This window comes from Labeo rohita, chromosome 2, assembly GCF_022985175.1.
Source record: "Labeo rohita strain BAU-BD-2019 chromosome 2, IGBB_LRoh.1.0, whole genome shotgun sequence".
Classification (NCBI taxonomy): Eukaryota; Metazoa; Chordata; class Actinopteri; order Cypriniformes; family Cyprinidae; genus Labeo; species Labeo rohita.
The window spans coordinates 13,749,955-13,767,394 of NC_066870.1; the positions used below are offsets into that span (position 1 = coordinate 13,749,955).

General features: G+C 36.4%; 1 protein-coding gene across 1 annotated transcript in view; it reads left to right on the top strand.

Moving 5' to 3' along the window:
• The first annotated feature begins 4,021 nt into the window (after positions 1-4,021).
• Positions 4,022-17,440, top strand: part of col11a1b (collagen, type XI, alpha 1b) — a 91,474-nt gene continuing 78,055 nt past the window's right edge. The window contains 4 exon segments of the mRNA XM_051133839.1: positions 4,022-4,408; positions 9,444-9,608; positions 11,307-11,520; positions 12,519-12,681. Coding sequence (XP_050989796.1) covers positions 4,288-4,408; positions 9,444-9,608; positions 11,307-11,520; positions 12,519-12,681 — 663 coding nt within the window. The 5' untranslated portion in view covers positions 4,022-4,287.

Below are 17,440 nucleotides of genomic sequence, written 5' to 3' on the forward strand. Positions count from 1 at the left end.
TTTCTAAATTGCCTAAAAGGTCCAGGTTGTGGCTTTATTTTCCTCTACAATCCTCATACATTATTTGTATGCATATGGAGTGTAGGGGAGTAACTAATTACATGTAATGGAATTACGTAATTTAATTGCAAAATAAATGTAACTGTAATCTGTGACAGCTACTGAGGAAAAAAAGTTGAATTCAAATAAAGTTAACATTTACAAAGAAGGTTACATCTGAATATTTTCACACACTTACAGATTTGATTAATTTCTCACCAAAATTGCATTGACTGATCTGAAATATGAGTCACCAATGTTTCGGGATTTTAGAACACAGAATAGGACACGTTTATTTGATAAGTGTTTTATTTCCAATTTGGGGTTGTGTATATGCTCTATTCAGTTTTTTTTTTCCCCAAGGCATTATTAGAGGCCAGTGTTTCCTGTAATAGCTATGCAAAGATTTGATTTAAAAAAAACATTATTGTAGCTATTGAACTATTTTAAGCGCCAAAGTATTTTGAAAGTCTGACAGTACTACTGTAAGGTTAACCCTGCCTGTTTTAAATGTTTGAAAATGATTAACAGTTTAGAAAATCTGAAAAAAAAAAGAAATTTAAATTTATAAAAGTAATCAAATGTAATCAGTTACATTACTTTAATATAGTAATTGAAATAATGACAATACTTATTACATTTTAAGTAGGGTAATCTTTAACCTATTACATTTCCAAAGTAACCTATCCAACACTGTCCTTGGCATTGTTTGGAGCATTTGGCGATTCATTCAAAACCACATGGAAAAACTACCATTTCATACAATTATTTAAAGATATGTACAGTCACATTTCAATGCTAAAGTCTTTGCCATAAATATAGTACTGTACCATACAGTGAATTACATTAAAATGGAAAAATTTGAGTTCATATAGAATGAATACACTCTTTCCTTGAGTATTGCTGCAGTAGCACAAGCGAGTAGATTGGACCACTTTTAAATAAATAAATAAAGAGATTGTATTAAGCAGCTGGTTATACTTCAGCACTGAAATTCATGCTCCGTCTGGAACAAATTCCAGAGTTTTGTGGTTAGGTCAGTCTTCTATAACCTACCACACACTTTTACTGTAAATTCAGCCTACCCTCACACCAACAGTTTCAGCTAATATCAAATAACGGTAAGTCTGACTGTATTAACCTTGTATATCCCTCAACCAGCAGAATGTCGTAATGCTACCATCCAGCGTAGGATGAAACTGCGGTTTTGTGTCGAGCCAAGACAGAAGTCGAGACAAAACCTCAAAAGCCAAGATGTAAGCAGTGACCTAGAACAAGAAGGTTTGAGGTCAAAATCTGACCAAAATCAAAAGGTTTGGACTAGGACATCAGAGTAACTGTCATGGTTCAAAACTTCTCATTGATCAACATACAATGTAGATTAATTGCAGTTGCTTTTGAAGAGCAAACATCTCAAATGTCTTCTTTAGAGTTAAATTTGAACTGCAAGTTAAACTAGTCAAACAAATTGAAAGGTTCGGGATGTCTAAAAACAACACAAGTGAATGTCATTTACTTACAGTGTTTCAATTATAGAATAATTATACTACAACTTGGATGTCTGTGCACTGATTGCTTAATCATATGGTATATACAAACGTGGATCCTGCTGAAAATTAAATGTTCTAAACTGAATAAAAGCAACTATAAAAACATTTAGAGCTGTGTGTCTTTATATTTCATCTTTTCGTTTTTAAACTGTACTGCCTGTCCCAGTCAAGGGGTCATTATTTACATATTTGAATATGAAAAAAAGAGTTTTAGTCAGAAAAGTGTGAATGAAAAGAAAAAAAGGAAGGAAAGTAGAAAATGATACAATATAAATTTGAATAATTAGCATTTAGAAAATGTTGCATGGGCAAAGTTTGGGTAGCTGTATTATCCATCTGAAAACCAGACAGAATGTTCTGGCAGTTGTTTCTCAAACCCCTATTGTGTACTTTGTGGAAAATGTAATGAATGCTGACAGCACAAGGTAGTTTTATCTGTCTGACACATGGAAATCTTTCCATGTTACCACTCTTATTACTTTATACAAGCACTAATGTTTTAAGCTAGATAAGTGTATTAGATTGTGTTTTTTTTTAAGTATTAAACTTAAAGGTGTAGTTGACTCAAAAATGAAATTTTGCAGATGAGTTTGAAATGTACCATTATATCACTTGCTCACCAATGGTTCTTCTGTAGTGAATGGGTGCCATCAGAATGAGAGTCCAAACAGCTGATAAAAACATCACGGTAATTCAGTAGTAAGTAATCCACAAGACTCCAGTCTATTAATAAATGTCTTGTGAAGTAAAATCTGTGTTTGTGAGTAACAAATCCATCATTAGGACGTTTTTATTTTTTATTTATTTATTTTTTAAGTATTAAGAGTCTTTTGTGAAAAAAAAAAAAAGTTGTCTGTTGTTCCCTCACATTAAAATCCATCAACATATTTGTTTAGAACTGTATTTTATTACAAACACACATCTTTTTGCTTCACAAGTCATTAATTTGTTGGATTGGAGTCATGTGGGTTATTTCTCGATTATTGTGATGTTTTTATCAGCTGTTTAAACTCTCATTCTGATGGCACCCATTCACTGCAGAGGATCCATTGGTGAGCAAGCGTCTAATGCCAAGTTTCTCCAAATCTGTTTAGATAAAGAAACAAACTCAGGCACATCTTGGATGACCAGATGAACTCTTCCTTTAGCTATTCTGTTCAGTTCAGTCGGAATTTGGCATTTTGCCCTAAAGTTTAAAGTAAAACAAGCATTTGAACCTTGAACCTGTCTCATATGTGATTAAATAGCTTCTCATTTTATACAGCATTTTGAAAGAAGATATATGGAGCAGCTTCTTTGTTTCAGTTCCTTTATTGTTTCCCTCTGCATTCTCTGAAAGAATCTGCATGGCCCCAATTTATTGCGGGATAACGCATAATGATGGTTAATGTGTTCTGAATTTTAGTGACAATTACTGCTGTTATGCTGTCAGTTATGCATCTAAACACATACTGTGGACTGACTGCTGGATTATACAGCTGCCACCTGCTCGATGACTTTTAAAGAGTAATTATTTTCAGACGTCTGTGGTATAGCAATCCCATAAGTGGACTCTTTCAGGAATGTTTCTGGAAGGAATTCTGACTTGGCCATGAGGTCTCATCTGTAGTTCTCATTCATGTGGATGGTATCTTTTCTGGCTATCACTGTTTCTTGTGGAATTTTAATTGGGCTACTTCAGGCCAAAATTGGGTTTCACTTTTTAAAAGACCATTTTAACCAAAGTTCTGCCTGGTCTGACGGCAGTACCTGCGAGAACCATCACACCTATTTAAGTTTAGTAGTTTAGTGTCATCCCAGTCATTTCCACTCAAAAATAGTGGTTCCAAGGTTTTTTGTTTTGTTTTGTAGCAGATGCCACAGAACAATTTTGGGTTCCCAAAAAACTTTTCAGTGAACACTCTTAAAAGAACATTTTTTTTTTCTTTTGTGTGAAGAGCATTTTAATAATCTAAAGAACATTTTTCCACTTTAAAAAAAACCTTTTGTACAATGGAAGTTAAAGGTTCTTTATAGAACCATTGATTTAAAAAAAAAAAAACGTTTAAGAATTCTATATAGTGAAGTAAAATGCCATTTCATCAGGTCTGCAGTGGAAATTACATGCTTGAATATTAGAAACAAATATAAAAACGTGTCCAAGTCGTAATCTACAAATGTATAAAGTAAACAAAGAAAGCAACTATTTAATGCAGTTTAAGTCCTTGTCCGGTTTTATATCTCTGATTCTGAATGCAGGATGATAATCCAAGTTAAGTGAGTATCTCCTCCGGCAAACCGTTGTCCCATCACCATCACCCCGGTGTTGTATGATCCCTCATAGTAGATACACCTTTGCTCTGAGTTTTCGGGGGAACGGTGTCAAACTTTTGAAGCTCTCCTCAAAATAATGGGCGGATCTTTCCAAGACGTGATTTTCCCGTGTTCATTTCTTTTTCCTCACGGGTCAGGTTCAGTCCACACGTCCAGCCCTCCTAAAGACTTGAGCTCTTCAGGGAACAAACCGGTTTTCTTTTTTTCATGAGAGCCCGTTTACCTTCAGTCTGAGAGTCTACTGGGCGGAGGGACTGAGGAGTTTGTTCACGACGAAAACCAATTGAATTTTTTCCGCTCATGGCCGTGCAGAAATAAATAAAAATAATCTGGATTGTGGAAAAGGAACGAATTTGAAAATAAGACGCAGTTGAGGGCGCCGGTCATGGATAAGGATAAGGAAAGGTGGTCCACGAGATGGAAAACGAAAAACTCGCTCAGGAACTCCGCTTTAAGTGCAATCTTCACTCTGACTTTTGTCCTACAGGCAACACATGTGAGAGCAGGTAAGGAAAAGGTTGAGGAGCATCGTCTCCAGCCTTCCAGTGATGCCAGCCTTCAGTATATAGTTGTAATGAACTTAAAATGTGTAGTGAATTTAAAAGTAAGAATGTAATAAAATCAGCCTGTATATATTGGCTACATATTGTAAGATTTATTGGCTTTATATCAAAACCTAGTAAGCTGCCTTCCAAGACAGCATTTATGACCATCATATGCTGATTTCCAAACTGAAAGGCATTTTAAATACTATTTGAAATCATATTTTGCCCATCATAATGCTCAAAATGCTGCTTGATGAGAAAAAGCATTAACTAAGCGATATATGTGGCGTAAGTTCTGGCTGTTAATAATGGCATTGTATCGACATACCCAGTATTAAAAAAGTATGCATGATTGTTTTATTTACAGATTTATTTACATCTAATACAAGATGCTGAAATTTAGATCGGAAGAGTCTAAGACAAATATTTAAATGACTTCAGAGAGTGCTGTTATTGCTTCATCAGATTTAGATTAAATATTCAATATATAGAAATGTCATATTTGTATAAATACACTTTATATAGCAATTGAACATCAAGACAACATCACTTGAAGATCACCGTGATCTTCAAAGGTTTACGTATACAAAACAATTTTATAACGGGATACTTCCCAAAACAGAGTGATTCAGTAAATAGCAGAAAGGTTGGTATCTATTATATTTGACCTGTTGATGAAACAGCATTTATGGTAACTGCACTACCGTGCACGCACCAGTGAGGCACTCGAGTGCCCAGAATTAGTTTGGGAAATTTTATTGCTCTGACAGAGAGAGATACCGTTTCTCCACACTACCCCAGTCCACACTAAAGACCCGTCTACTGTCAGAAAGCTAATGTATGAGTGATTTCTGACTTGGACACATTGTCTACTTTTAAAAGAGGATACTTGAGTGTTTTAAAGTGATCCTATCCATCATTTATACTGAGTCCTCCTGTATTGGCTACTTAAGTAGTAGGCAAAACTAGGGCATATTGTCCTTCTGACTCACCTGTATATGAGAATCACAAATAGCAAATTGTTTTTGCGTACTGTCTTTCTAGTAAGCTTTCAAAGAGCCTGGTCTCTCCTGCTTTAAGAAAATTCAAAATATAACAATTACTGTGTAAAATGATAAATAGCATATTCCCTTGCTGCTGTTCTGATGGCCATTTCAGATATGTAACATACCTCTTTCAAAATGGCTGCTTGATAATCTCTTCACCACATTGCACTTCTGCAGGCCAGTTGGGAGGTGGGAATATTTTGAGAGTGAGCTTCCACATTTTTTGGTTTAATACTAATCTTGACCACAACTAAATTCCATGCATGAAAGCTACCTTTTGGCTCTTGTTTTCTGGAAAGATTTGAAATCCATATAAAATATCTCTTACAGCAGTTCACAAAGTTCACATGAGATACTGGCCACGCCCGCTTGGATATCCAATGATTCAACCAATGAGGAAGCAGGGCCTTTTCTTTTCAGTTGTAGTCTGTCTGGTACTAGAAATTTTATTGCTTGTTGGATCCGTTTGAATGTTATGATTTTTCTTGCCTGACCAACTGATGTTGCGTCTCTTGTGCATTTGCCGGCATTGACTTTTCTGCCAGAATTCTTCAAGGTTTGTAGTCATTTTAGAGGCTGAATTACTCAGATGATAAATTCTTTTCCCCTAAATACATTTGTCATATTTTATCATGAAAAATCTTGCGTGTCATTATCTATGCCACTGGGTATCCCTAGAGAGAATATCTGGAAAATACAAAGAAAAATGTATCCAGCAGTTTTAATTGTGGATGTGCATTAGGACCAATGTGCCTATTTGCTGCTTTAATGGATTTTGGATACTGACATTTTTTTAAGAGCTTCTGTGAGAGGGGGGTCCTGTTCCTGCCAATTCTCCACATCTGGAATATATGAGGCCTTTAGGTATGCAGTAATGCTGAGAGGCATTCTGAAGAGCACAAAGAGACCTTTAGTTTAGGGTTTAGAAAAGAAAAAAAAACAGTAGCACTGCATTTTGGAAGAGACTCATAGAAGTTACATATTATTACCCTCTCCTCTGAGAGTTTGGAAGACTTTTATTCAGACTTTTTTTGCATCTCATTTAGAATGATAATGCAGAAGGCTGCTCTTTGTTTTGTCAGTGGGGGTTACGCTGAATGGAAACTCTCAACAGACTGATTTGACAAAGTTACATTAAGATCTCACCGCATCATTAAGCTCACACACGGAACATGCACACGGATGTAGGCACGCTGAGCTTTATTGTGTGCAGCTGTTTTAATGTTATCGAGAACATTAAGCTGTTCCAGCAAAATATTGCAGATTTTTCATAATAAACATCAGAGGATTCTTGTTTTAAACATACACTATTGTTTAAAAGTTTGCGGTCGGGAAAGATTTTTCATGTTTAATTATTATTATTTTTTTTGTTTTTAAATCTTGCTCACCAAGATTGCATTTATTTGATCAGAAAGACAGTAAAACAGTGTTATTGTGATTTTTAAAAATATTGTTTATTTATTTATTTATTTATTTCAAATGTAAAATATATTGTAAAATGTGATGTGTCCTGTACTCTGATGGCAAAGCTAAGTTTCCAGCAGCCATTACAGTATATATAATATTTTTGTGGAAACCATGTTACATTTTATTCATGATCCCTTTGTCAGTAGAAAGAATGGCATTTATTTAAAACATAAATCCTTTGTAACATTGTAAATAACTTTATTTTCACTTTATTTTACTCAATTTAATGTATTTTTGCTGAATAAAGGTACCCCAATCACTGTACTGTATCATTTGCTATTAAACTCCGTCCCTTTATGTCATTCCCAGAGTATAATAACAATAAATTAGTGCTTTCAGTGCATTATGACTTGGTTGGTGGTACACTGAGCCAAAGTTATCTGTAGGCTGTACCATGCCGACACCATAATGTGTTCAGCATGTGGACTAACCCTAAAAAAGAACCACCCTTCAGCTCCTGGCCACATATGTGGAACAGGAACTACCGGATCAGCGCTTCCTGTGCAGTCTTACCATATGGTTACAGAAAATAATGAAAAAAAAAAAAAAAAAAAAAAGAATAGTCAAATGTAGTTGTTTTTGTTGTAGCAAGAAAAGAACTCTCAGAATTTTTGTTCTGATATTAAAATCTAATTAAACCTAACTGTGATGACCAGGCGCCTGAGCGACTTTTTCTCAGCGTCTATTTTTAACAAAAGCAGCCCATCGTCCTTCATATTTTATAAAGGTTTTGCTGGTTTTATTGTGCCTTATGTGCAATGTTATAGGGCTGATCTATCAAAAGACTACAGTATAATTCTCCTAAAGTGCTTTCCCAGCCTTAGTTGAGTGGGACAGGGTGGAAAATGAGCCTTTTTGTGATGTCAAAGCATATGAAAATAAAACCCTGGTTTGGATCCAACACTGAGTCCTGAGAGAGGGAGTAATGAGTCCTAGAAACTAGTCATTCTGTTTATATGGTTTATTGTTTTTAGGCCTTTGAAAGAGATACTTCCTGTCTGCTGCCTGACCAGCAGACAAATATGTCCATTTGACCTGACTCAGAAGTTTTTGTAGTCTCTGGTAGCGGGGGGAGTCAGAATGGGAGTATTTATGTGCTAGTCATCCATTCAGCCGTTGTTTCTATTTCCTTAAACCTCCTGAGAATCAGAGGCTTCACGCAACTCGGCATCCTCAACCACAACGGTCTCAGTGGTGATGACAAACAGATGCGTCTTAAGGACACAAAGTTGTGTACCGGTAGTGATGGATGCTGATACTCTTATCTCCCTGACCTTGGGTACATCCTCATTCATCAGTTTCAAGTGAGGCCGGAACTTTTCCTTTTCACGGCATCAAAGACAAAGCCTAAAAGACTCGAGCGGAGCAATAAATCAGTGTGACATTACAGAGTCCACTTTACAGTACCAGCCTCCAAATTGCCATATTAATCATATCATAAATCTCTCAGCCTGTTTAAGCATTAGCATAGATTTGTTAGGGATCATTAGAAATGAGCCATTTGTGGGGTGCAGGCTGAGCGAAACCAGAACCCTTCATATATGACACTGGTAGTAGCAACATGATGAAGTGTAGTACCTGACAGAGCTGAGCTTCTTGTAAAATCTGGGTCGTGCTGAGCTGCCATAACAGTAGAAGTGTAGTGACCAGCACAAGTGACTTTAACTTCTGGAATGTTTGGCTTTGTCGATGGATCATGTAGGGGGGTCAGTTATCCCTACTGGATATTTCTTCACATCTTTACTGCTGTGCTGCTTGGGTTCCTCATAAAAGTACAATTGCTTTATTGGATGGTCACAGCACACATGCAATGGCGGTGAATTAGGTACAGTAAAACCGTCAGTCAGAGTTAGTGTGGTTGCGAAATGACATGTGGCCCCAACAAAGAGAGGATTTTATGGGAATTAGTTTGTTCATGTCCATATCAACAAACGGCAAGATGTAGCCCATAAACGTTCTCACTTGCTGAACGATAATTGACTGTGGATATACTCACTCCACACCATTCAAGGACAAACAAGACATGTTGCATAAGGGAAAGCGGTTTAATTGAGGTTAACAATACATATTGAAACCAACTTCTTGTTTTTAAACTTGGATAGTGTTGTAAAATTACATAATAACCCAACTGTACTTGGAAGCTTTTGTGAAAAGTAAACGGCTTGACATTTATTTCCGTTTCACAAGTTTTTTTTCCGACTACAGTACTTTTACAGCAGAATCTCTATTCTCATCTGTATGACAGATGAAAGGTATCTTTGGATAGTGCTGCTTCATTTTTCCCTCATTGTTTTGTAACATTCTGACAGACACAGAAGTGATGTTCCTGCTTTTCCTAATTTCTAATTAAGCCGCTTGCTAATGGAGTTATTGCCTTTAGTTAAATTAGATAAATGAATGGGCGTAACTGGACAAATATTGTTTTGGTTTGATGTAGCCAAGCTATTGATGCTAACATTGTTTGCTCACATTCTGCCTCACAGCTGAACCCGTGGATGTGCTCAAGGTCTTAGACTTTAAAAGTTCACCAGAAGGAGTGAAGAAAACACAAGGCTTCTGCACCATCCGGAGAGGATCCAAACCAGATGTGGCCTATCGAGTGGACAAACAGGCTCAACTCAGCACCCCAACCAAGCAGCTCTTCCCAGGTACATGAATTGAGCTAATCTATGTGGTCTCATCCCTACTTACTCTTAAATACAACAACTGTTCTGCTTGGGCAAGGCTGTAAATCACTTCTAAATGTAGTGTAATTGGTTTGCTCTTGGAAAGTGACATTTTAAGTCGTTTCTTTCTTTTTTTTTTTGAAACTCATCCAACAGGAAGTGCATAATGTAGCTTGACCGTCTCAGTTAAATGCATTTGGACTGTTTACAATGCTAGAAGTCTGATGCCCAGACCTTGATGAAGGAATTAAAGCCGTGTTTATTGTTTCAAGAAAGAGCCCATTTAGAAAGAAAGAAAGCTCTTGACTACTGTTTTGACCTACATAGGCTCACTGGAAATTTTTTTGAAAAACTCCAAAAAAGTACCTATACATATTCTTCACTGCACTTCCAGCTGAAATAAACACAAGTGACAGTACAGTAAAACACCAACTTTGATGTCTTTTTTGCACAGTTCCTTGCCTAAATACTGTTATGACCATAGAATATGTCTCACCACAGTGACATTTGCATTACACAACCATCTCCATATGTATGGCTTTTCTGAGGTAGTAAACTTGCTTGGTAGATCACCTGGTACAGTACTGCACTTGTGCTTTTAACTTCAACTCGATATTTCATTTCTGAACTGCCACTGACAGCAACCAACATAATAAAATGAAACCAGATTCATATTCATCTGTTTTGAATAAAACTGAATGCACATTTAGCGCCACTTACCGGACATTTTACTTTGGAAGTGTGCAAGAAACGTAATGTCACTTTGCAGAAATGTCACCACAGGCATGTTTTCACAATGAGCCTGGATGGGTTTTGGACAGAGTGTTTTTTGCTAATTTTTTCACGACTAGCTAAAAAAAGAGTAAGAAAGATCCATACTGCTAACTGTTGTTGTCTACAGCATCATAGATGATGAGCTATTACATATAATTAAACTGAGAGCTATTTGACATAGTAATACTAATCAATCAGTGTATCATGTCTCCTGCAAGTCCATGGTTAACACAGTTTTAAGTGTAGTTTTTACGAATGGGATGTTGAAATCTCTAATTATTTGCTCAGTCTATAACAACAACATCATTTACATTTACTAGTTTAGTCTCATTAACTTGGACCTTCTGTTCTGTGTGTGTTGGGTATTTTCCAAATTGGCCAGACTGCAAAGGGTAACTGATGCACAAAATAGCAGGAGATTAAGTTAACAATTCGTTTTCTGTGTTTTTTGGCTAAAATAAAAACGCCTCCAAACCTTATGATTCTAGGACTGGAAATTTCAGCTTAATAGTATGTTGGTGGAAAAAAAAAAAAAAAAAAAAAACTCCCTCAAGGCTGGCAAAGTGAACAGCACTTCAGAGACAGATAGTAGTCTGAGCTTTAGTTCCACTCCAGTGCACATACAACCCGTTTAATTGTAAATCTGTTATGTCATCTGACACCTTGTAAAGTTAATGTGCCAACAGAAAAGACAAACCGTTTCATACTTCATTAAACCATCCCCTACAAACGATGTGGGGAATGGGTTGTGGTAAAAGGGCCGCTGCATATTACAAGGCCCGTTTAGATCACAGTACACTTAGCTCATCTTAGCTAGTCTTAGCTCATCAATGCCGTGTAAAGGAAGCTTATGAATCATCAATAACAGCTGATGTTTAACCTACAATGCCTTTCCTGTGTCTTCAGGAGGAGTATTCCCTCAGGATTTCTCCATTCTTATGACTATCAAGCCAAAGGCGGGAGTACAGTCCTTCCTTTTGTCGGTATACAACGAGCAGGGCATCCAGCAGCTGGGTGTGGAGGTGGGCCGCGCGCCGGTCTTCCTGTATGAGGATCAGCATGGGAAGCCAGCTCCTGAGGATTACCCCCTTTTCCGTGCCATCAACCTTGCAGATGGAAAGTAAGTTGACTCTTTTTATATTTTTGATTTGTGTGAAGGTTTTTGCTCCAAACAGATTGAGCATCTGAAGTAGTACAGTATTATACATAAATTTCAGAAGTAGTCTTATTTTAATGAGCCTTAACATCTTTTTTGTATTTCGAGCATGCTGTAGTACAGTTTTCATCGACTGGCCATTGAATGTGTTTGGATCGGTTATGCAATGTGCTTATGAATCTTTCCTAGTGGCCGGTTTAGTCCACTTTGTTTATTATTGGTACTATTTTCCAGCTGCTTATTCATTTATTTATCTATATCGATGTAATTAAAGCTGGAAAACTGTGAATATGCAGCCATGTGTAACTAATTTAGCTAAGCAAACAATTCTTTAAAAGATACGAGAATGGCAGTAAGCTTCTGTGGTTTTGATTAACCAAAGTGAGGTTTACATGTGATAAAACAATAGTGTTTTCTCACAATTCGTGTAATGAAAAAACTTTTTTTTTTTTTCTATTTGAGAAAACATGGTGTTAAACAAAAACCAGCTTGTGAAATATTTATAATTGTGTCAATATGAGAGGTGGTGATCAGAAAAACATCTTTTGTACTTACATGTACTGAGAAACAATGCTGTTTTTTTTTTTTTTTCATTTTAAATAAATTTATTTAGGAACATTGTGTACTAATATAAACCACCCTCTGTGGCAGGAAAAGCAGTAGTGCTTTCAAATCAATTAATTGCGATTAATCATATTCAAAATCCACAATATGTGTCTGTATTGTGTAATTTCTTAAATATATAAATATGTATGTGTGTGTATTTATATATACATATAAATATACACCGTACATACAGATGTGTGTGATGATGTAAACACAAACTTTTATTTTGGATGCGATTAATCATGATTAATCGATTTGACAGCACTAGAAAGTAAATATATATAATGCTACAAACTGAGCAATCACAAACATGTTTCTTTGTTGTCTTTCCCACACAATTTCCTCCCCACCGACAGGTGGCACCGTGTGGCTATTAGCATCGAAAAGAAGACCGTCACGATGATTGTGGACTGTAAGAAGAAGATCACTAAACCACTCACCAGAAGTGACCACGCAATCATTAACACCGATGGCATCACTGTCTTTGGGACCAGAATCCTGGACGAGGAAGTTTTTGAGGCAAGCAAAGCTGTTTTACAAAAAAACCCTGCTGAATATAGTCCATTCCAGTTATGATCGGTGGAACAATCTTGGTAGGCCAAATAAACACTCTCAGAAGAAATGCTGCAAGAGCTGTCACTTGGGTGATACCCTTTCAGAAGGTACATTATTTACACTCAACGGGTGCATATTAACACCAAATGTGTACATATTAGTATTTTGAAAGTACCACCCCAATGACAGCTTTTGTACCATTTTTTTTTTCTAGGAGAGTAGGGATTGCTTAGCCACTAGTGCTTACTTAAATTTGGCCACAAACTATACTCACACTGTTGTAGAGTGTGTTGAGTCTGTATGAATGATGCTGTGCAGAAAATTGGCAAATGATTTGATTTACTTTTCAGTCAAATAATGTTTGTCATTGTTTTATTTCACTTACAAATGATAGGGCAATTCAGCGGGATTTATTTGCCCGTAAATCACCAAAAGATGCTGAATACTTGTCAGAGTTTTCGAACAAAAGAGCATTCCAGTCAATACATTTACAATTGAAGTACTCTACAGGCCACTGAGAATGGCAATTGACCTGCTGTGACTTTTGTGAGAATTAGGAAAATAAAAGGCCAGACTGAGACCAAATTTATACTTGCAACAAAAAAGAAACTTATTTCTCAAGAGCAGTAGTATAAACATCCACATGAAGATACAACGCACTGTACTGTACTGTAACCCACATCAAAAAAAAGTATTCCATTCACATTTCTCTTTGCTGTACGAAGCAACGCAGCAATCCTGTGTAATTCTGCATGCCCGATTGCGAGACAATATCTACAGAGTCTGTCTTTGATGTGAGCTGAAGGAATGTTGTCTAATAAGAACAGCATGCTAAATTTTTGCCTCAGGTTAGAGATGTTGTACAGCACAAGAATCTGTTGAAATTCTGATCCTATTTCTTCCTCTTCCCTGCTAGCCCCAGTGTTAGTCAGAGGGTTGTGATGAGCCTGCAAAATATATGGCCTGAGAGGTAAATCTGCCATAGTTAATGGGCTCATCAGCATCTCTTAATTCTTCCACCCACTGTATGTCTGCTCGTAATTTTGGAAACTGTGTCAAATAATGCTGCCCACTGGTAAACACAGATGTTTCAATCAAGAGAGTTGATTATGATGAAAGCAATGGACTGTCAAAAGCCTTGCTAATAGATTTTAACGCTGTGAAATGAACTTCTTGTGGTTTTTGCTTTGTTTTTAAGGCAAACATATAGTAAGTTTGGGTATATTAGTGTTTATATAAAACAAATTATAAATATTTTTTGTCTATATGCAGATAAATTCTTTAAATGGGTATTTGAGTGCATGTAAGTAATAAAAATATAAGGAAGGAAGGATTATTACCCCCAGGTCCTCCAATGTATGTGTTCTCTGGAAATGACTTTTGTGGTTTTTTAGTTTATGTTCTAACCTTTCCTCTAGATGGAGAGAGTATTTGCAGATGCTTATGCTGAATAACATTTAAGTTGTTTTTGTTTTTATATGTGTGTGTTTTGGAAGAGAACGTTAAGGTTACAACCTACACACCAGGCAGCCAGACAAGAAATACATTCATATTAAACAGCTCAGGGAATGAATTCTGATTACTTCTGTGATAATGCCAAGAGAAAATCGCTACCTTGGACTGGCAAACATTGTGAGTTTCAGCAAGTTGACCCACTTAGGAGTATATATATATATATATGTATACATGTATTTATACTGTGTAATACTAAAGTAGACTGGGGTTAGTTGTCACACTTTGTATTTCAGTAAATATTTATCAGGGTGGGTTTATTTTTGAAATAAATAACTAAACATTTCAATGTTTAAGTCCAGGAAAAATAGCCAGAATAACAGAGCATGTTTTTACACTACATGGGGTAACAGTGGAAACTATGAAAGGTTTTTCAGCAAAGTTTTTATTGTTTAGTAAATCGATCATGGAACATGGGAACACAAAAATGTAAGAAGTGAAGAGTAACAATAGCCCCTTTCACACATACAGTCTTCACTGGAAAGTTACTGGCAAATTATTGTTAAGATCACGTGTGAACAGGACCTTTTCAAAAAATACCTTTTAAAAAATATTCATTCTGGCAATCAAGCAGTATGTGAAAAATTAGCAGTAAATTACTGGTAATGTGCTGTATGAACACAGAATGAGATTACAGGTACTGTATATTCACACGTCTACTCTGGGCCAATCAAAACATTCTGATGCAGATGACGCGTTTACACCGCGCTGTGTATTTCGGTTAATGCAATCGTTAATAAGTCATCTAATACGATGTCTCTGGGTCAAAAGCAGGTGCGTGAATGTGAACGTTTGACACAAAAATGAAAACATCAACAAAAAAACTGACTGCGAATACCCGTCCGAGTTTACAAACCAAATTTCCAAAAAATGATGTCACAGAATTTACTGGTATTTTGAAAGTGATGTTTGAATGGTGCTTTAGAAAAGACAGAATGTCAGTGCCTGTGTGAACAGCGCATTTCTGTATTTACCGGTAGTCGTTCCAGTAATTTTATGCCAATTTACTGGTATTACTCTGTACAAGGGCTTATATGAAATCAATGTTAATACTATAGCCATTAATAAACTGAATAAATGTATCAAACAATTCACAACTTGGCTTAAGAAATGTGTGATAACTTGCGCTGACTTAACATTTAAAAAAAGTACCCTTGTCCTGAGAATACAGGTCAACTTTTCAGTTAAAATCTTGTGCATAATCTGGTCTGAATTCATGTCAGTGTGGTTTTGTTCTAATTTCACTTACCCAATAGCTATAGAAAAAAAAAAAAAAAAAAAAAAAAAAAAAAAAATATATATATATATATATATATAATGATATTGTAAGTGTAGTTTAGAGGTCTGAGTTTACAAAATAACTGTAATTTAGGTCTTTAAATAGGTGTTTGAAACCAACAAAACTACTGGTAGGGAAAACAGGTTTTTGTAGATGGACTTTTATTTTTACCATATAGCTAACTGGGATGCATGCTTTATGACTAGTAGCCCCTTTAAAGAACTATAGCGTGAAGACATTCAGTCTTCTCAGATGTTAGGTTTTTCCTAGAACTTTTCAGGCATCAAATTTAAGAGATTTGATATGCACACTCGTATTCTTTTACCAAAGTTCCTAGCAAGGACTGTTTGTGAAATGGGAAACATATCTTGTCACTCTTGGCCAAGGAAGTAGCCAGGCTTAGCCAGCCCTGTGAGATATGGCAGAGATTTTGGGATATCTGGCCAAAAGTCCAGCATGTCATAAGGAATCCAAATTAGTGTTCCTTAGAGGACATGTGTTAGACATTGAGTGGATGGAAAAATCAATGTGAATAACTCTGATCAAAAACAGAACATTTGATTTTCAGATTATGACTGGGTGTTTCATCTTTGAGATTTTTAGGAAGTGTGATCATTTTGAAATGAATGTCTGAAATAACTTGTCACAGAATAACAAATAGGTGGAGTTTTTTCTCCATTAGTTTTATAACATCCTTAAGGGACACCTTCTAGTGTCTCTTTTTGCAGGTTAACCCAGTAGGTGGTGACAAATTACCATATTTATGAGTGAGTCATTGCATCATTAGCAAGAGTTTCTCATTTGGCTTTGTTTGGAACTATTGTCATTGAAAGTAATAATCCATAATAACTTATTTATTGAACCGTTTTTAAAAAATGACGTCCCCGTCTGCGTGCATGTGTATAGTTGCTACTGATCTTTGAATTCAAGTTACGATGCTCATTATTTCCATGATTGTCACTGCTGAATACTTGTTCGCATTTGTAGAGAAACCTATAAATAAACAGGTTGTAGGCTGATCGTTTAAGAAACCTTGTCAACAGCGACGCTAGTGGTGCAGATACACATTTCAGTTGCAAGTACATGGAAATTGCGTTTTTGTGAGATAGCTTTGTTTTGTCGTTGGAGATGAGCTACTAGGTCTGAACAAGCAGCATACCTCATGCTGGACCATCTGTGTTCCTAGCCTTTGCAGATTGCTTACGCAGGTGTAAACCTGGAACTGCGACGGAGGGGGAAATATGATCAGAGTGTGCTGTTTAAGAGATACTGTGCTCAGTTTAGTTTTTCGTAACTTAAGAGGTGCAACGTGAAATCACTTTTTTGTACTATGCGAAGGCATTTCAATCACTTTTTGTGTTCAATGAGAAAAACAAATCAGCATGCAAGTTAGAAACAATGTTTCAAAAAGACATGCAAGTTAGAAACAACCTATTCAAAAGGTACCTCTTTGCACCTAAAGGTTCCATATTGGTACCTAAAAGGTACATACTACTACCTAAAGGGTACATATTATTATCTAAAAGGTACCAGCCCAGTGACAGCTTTTGTACCTTTTTTTCTGAGTGTACTGTCATCAGACCACCTGTGGACATATTGGTCACGTAGGCTATGGTTTCTTCAAAGTTGTTACTGTATGCTGTTACACATTTGGCCTTTTTTTAAATCTTTCCCTGTATCCTCTTCTCCCCCAACTGGCCTCCTCCTGTGACCTGCTCACTGCTGGGAAACATATTTTACTGTTTAACGGCTCCCAGTAGAGTGATAAGGTAACATTTGAGGCCTGCTTCAAGGCTTTGTAGTGGCTGCTGTTTGGAGGATTGCTCTGGAATGGAATAAGGGGTGGGGTGTATTAAAGCGTAAAGCTTAAGTGTATTAAAGGTTTTTTTTTTTTGTTTTTTTTTGCCTTGGTACACAAAGTGTGCATGGAAT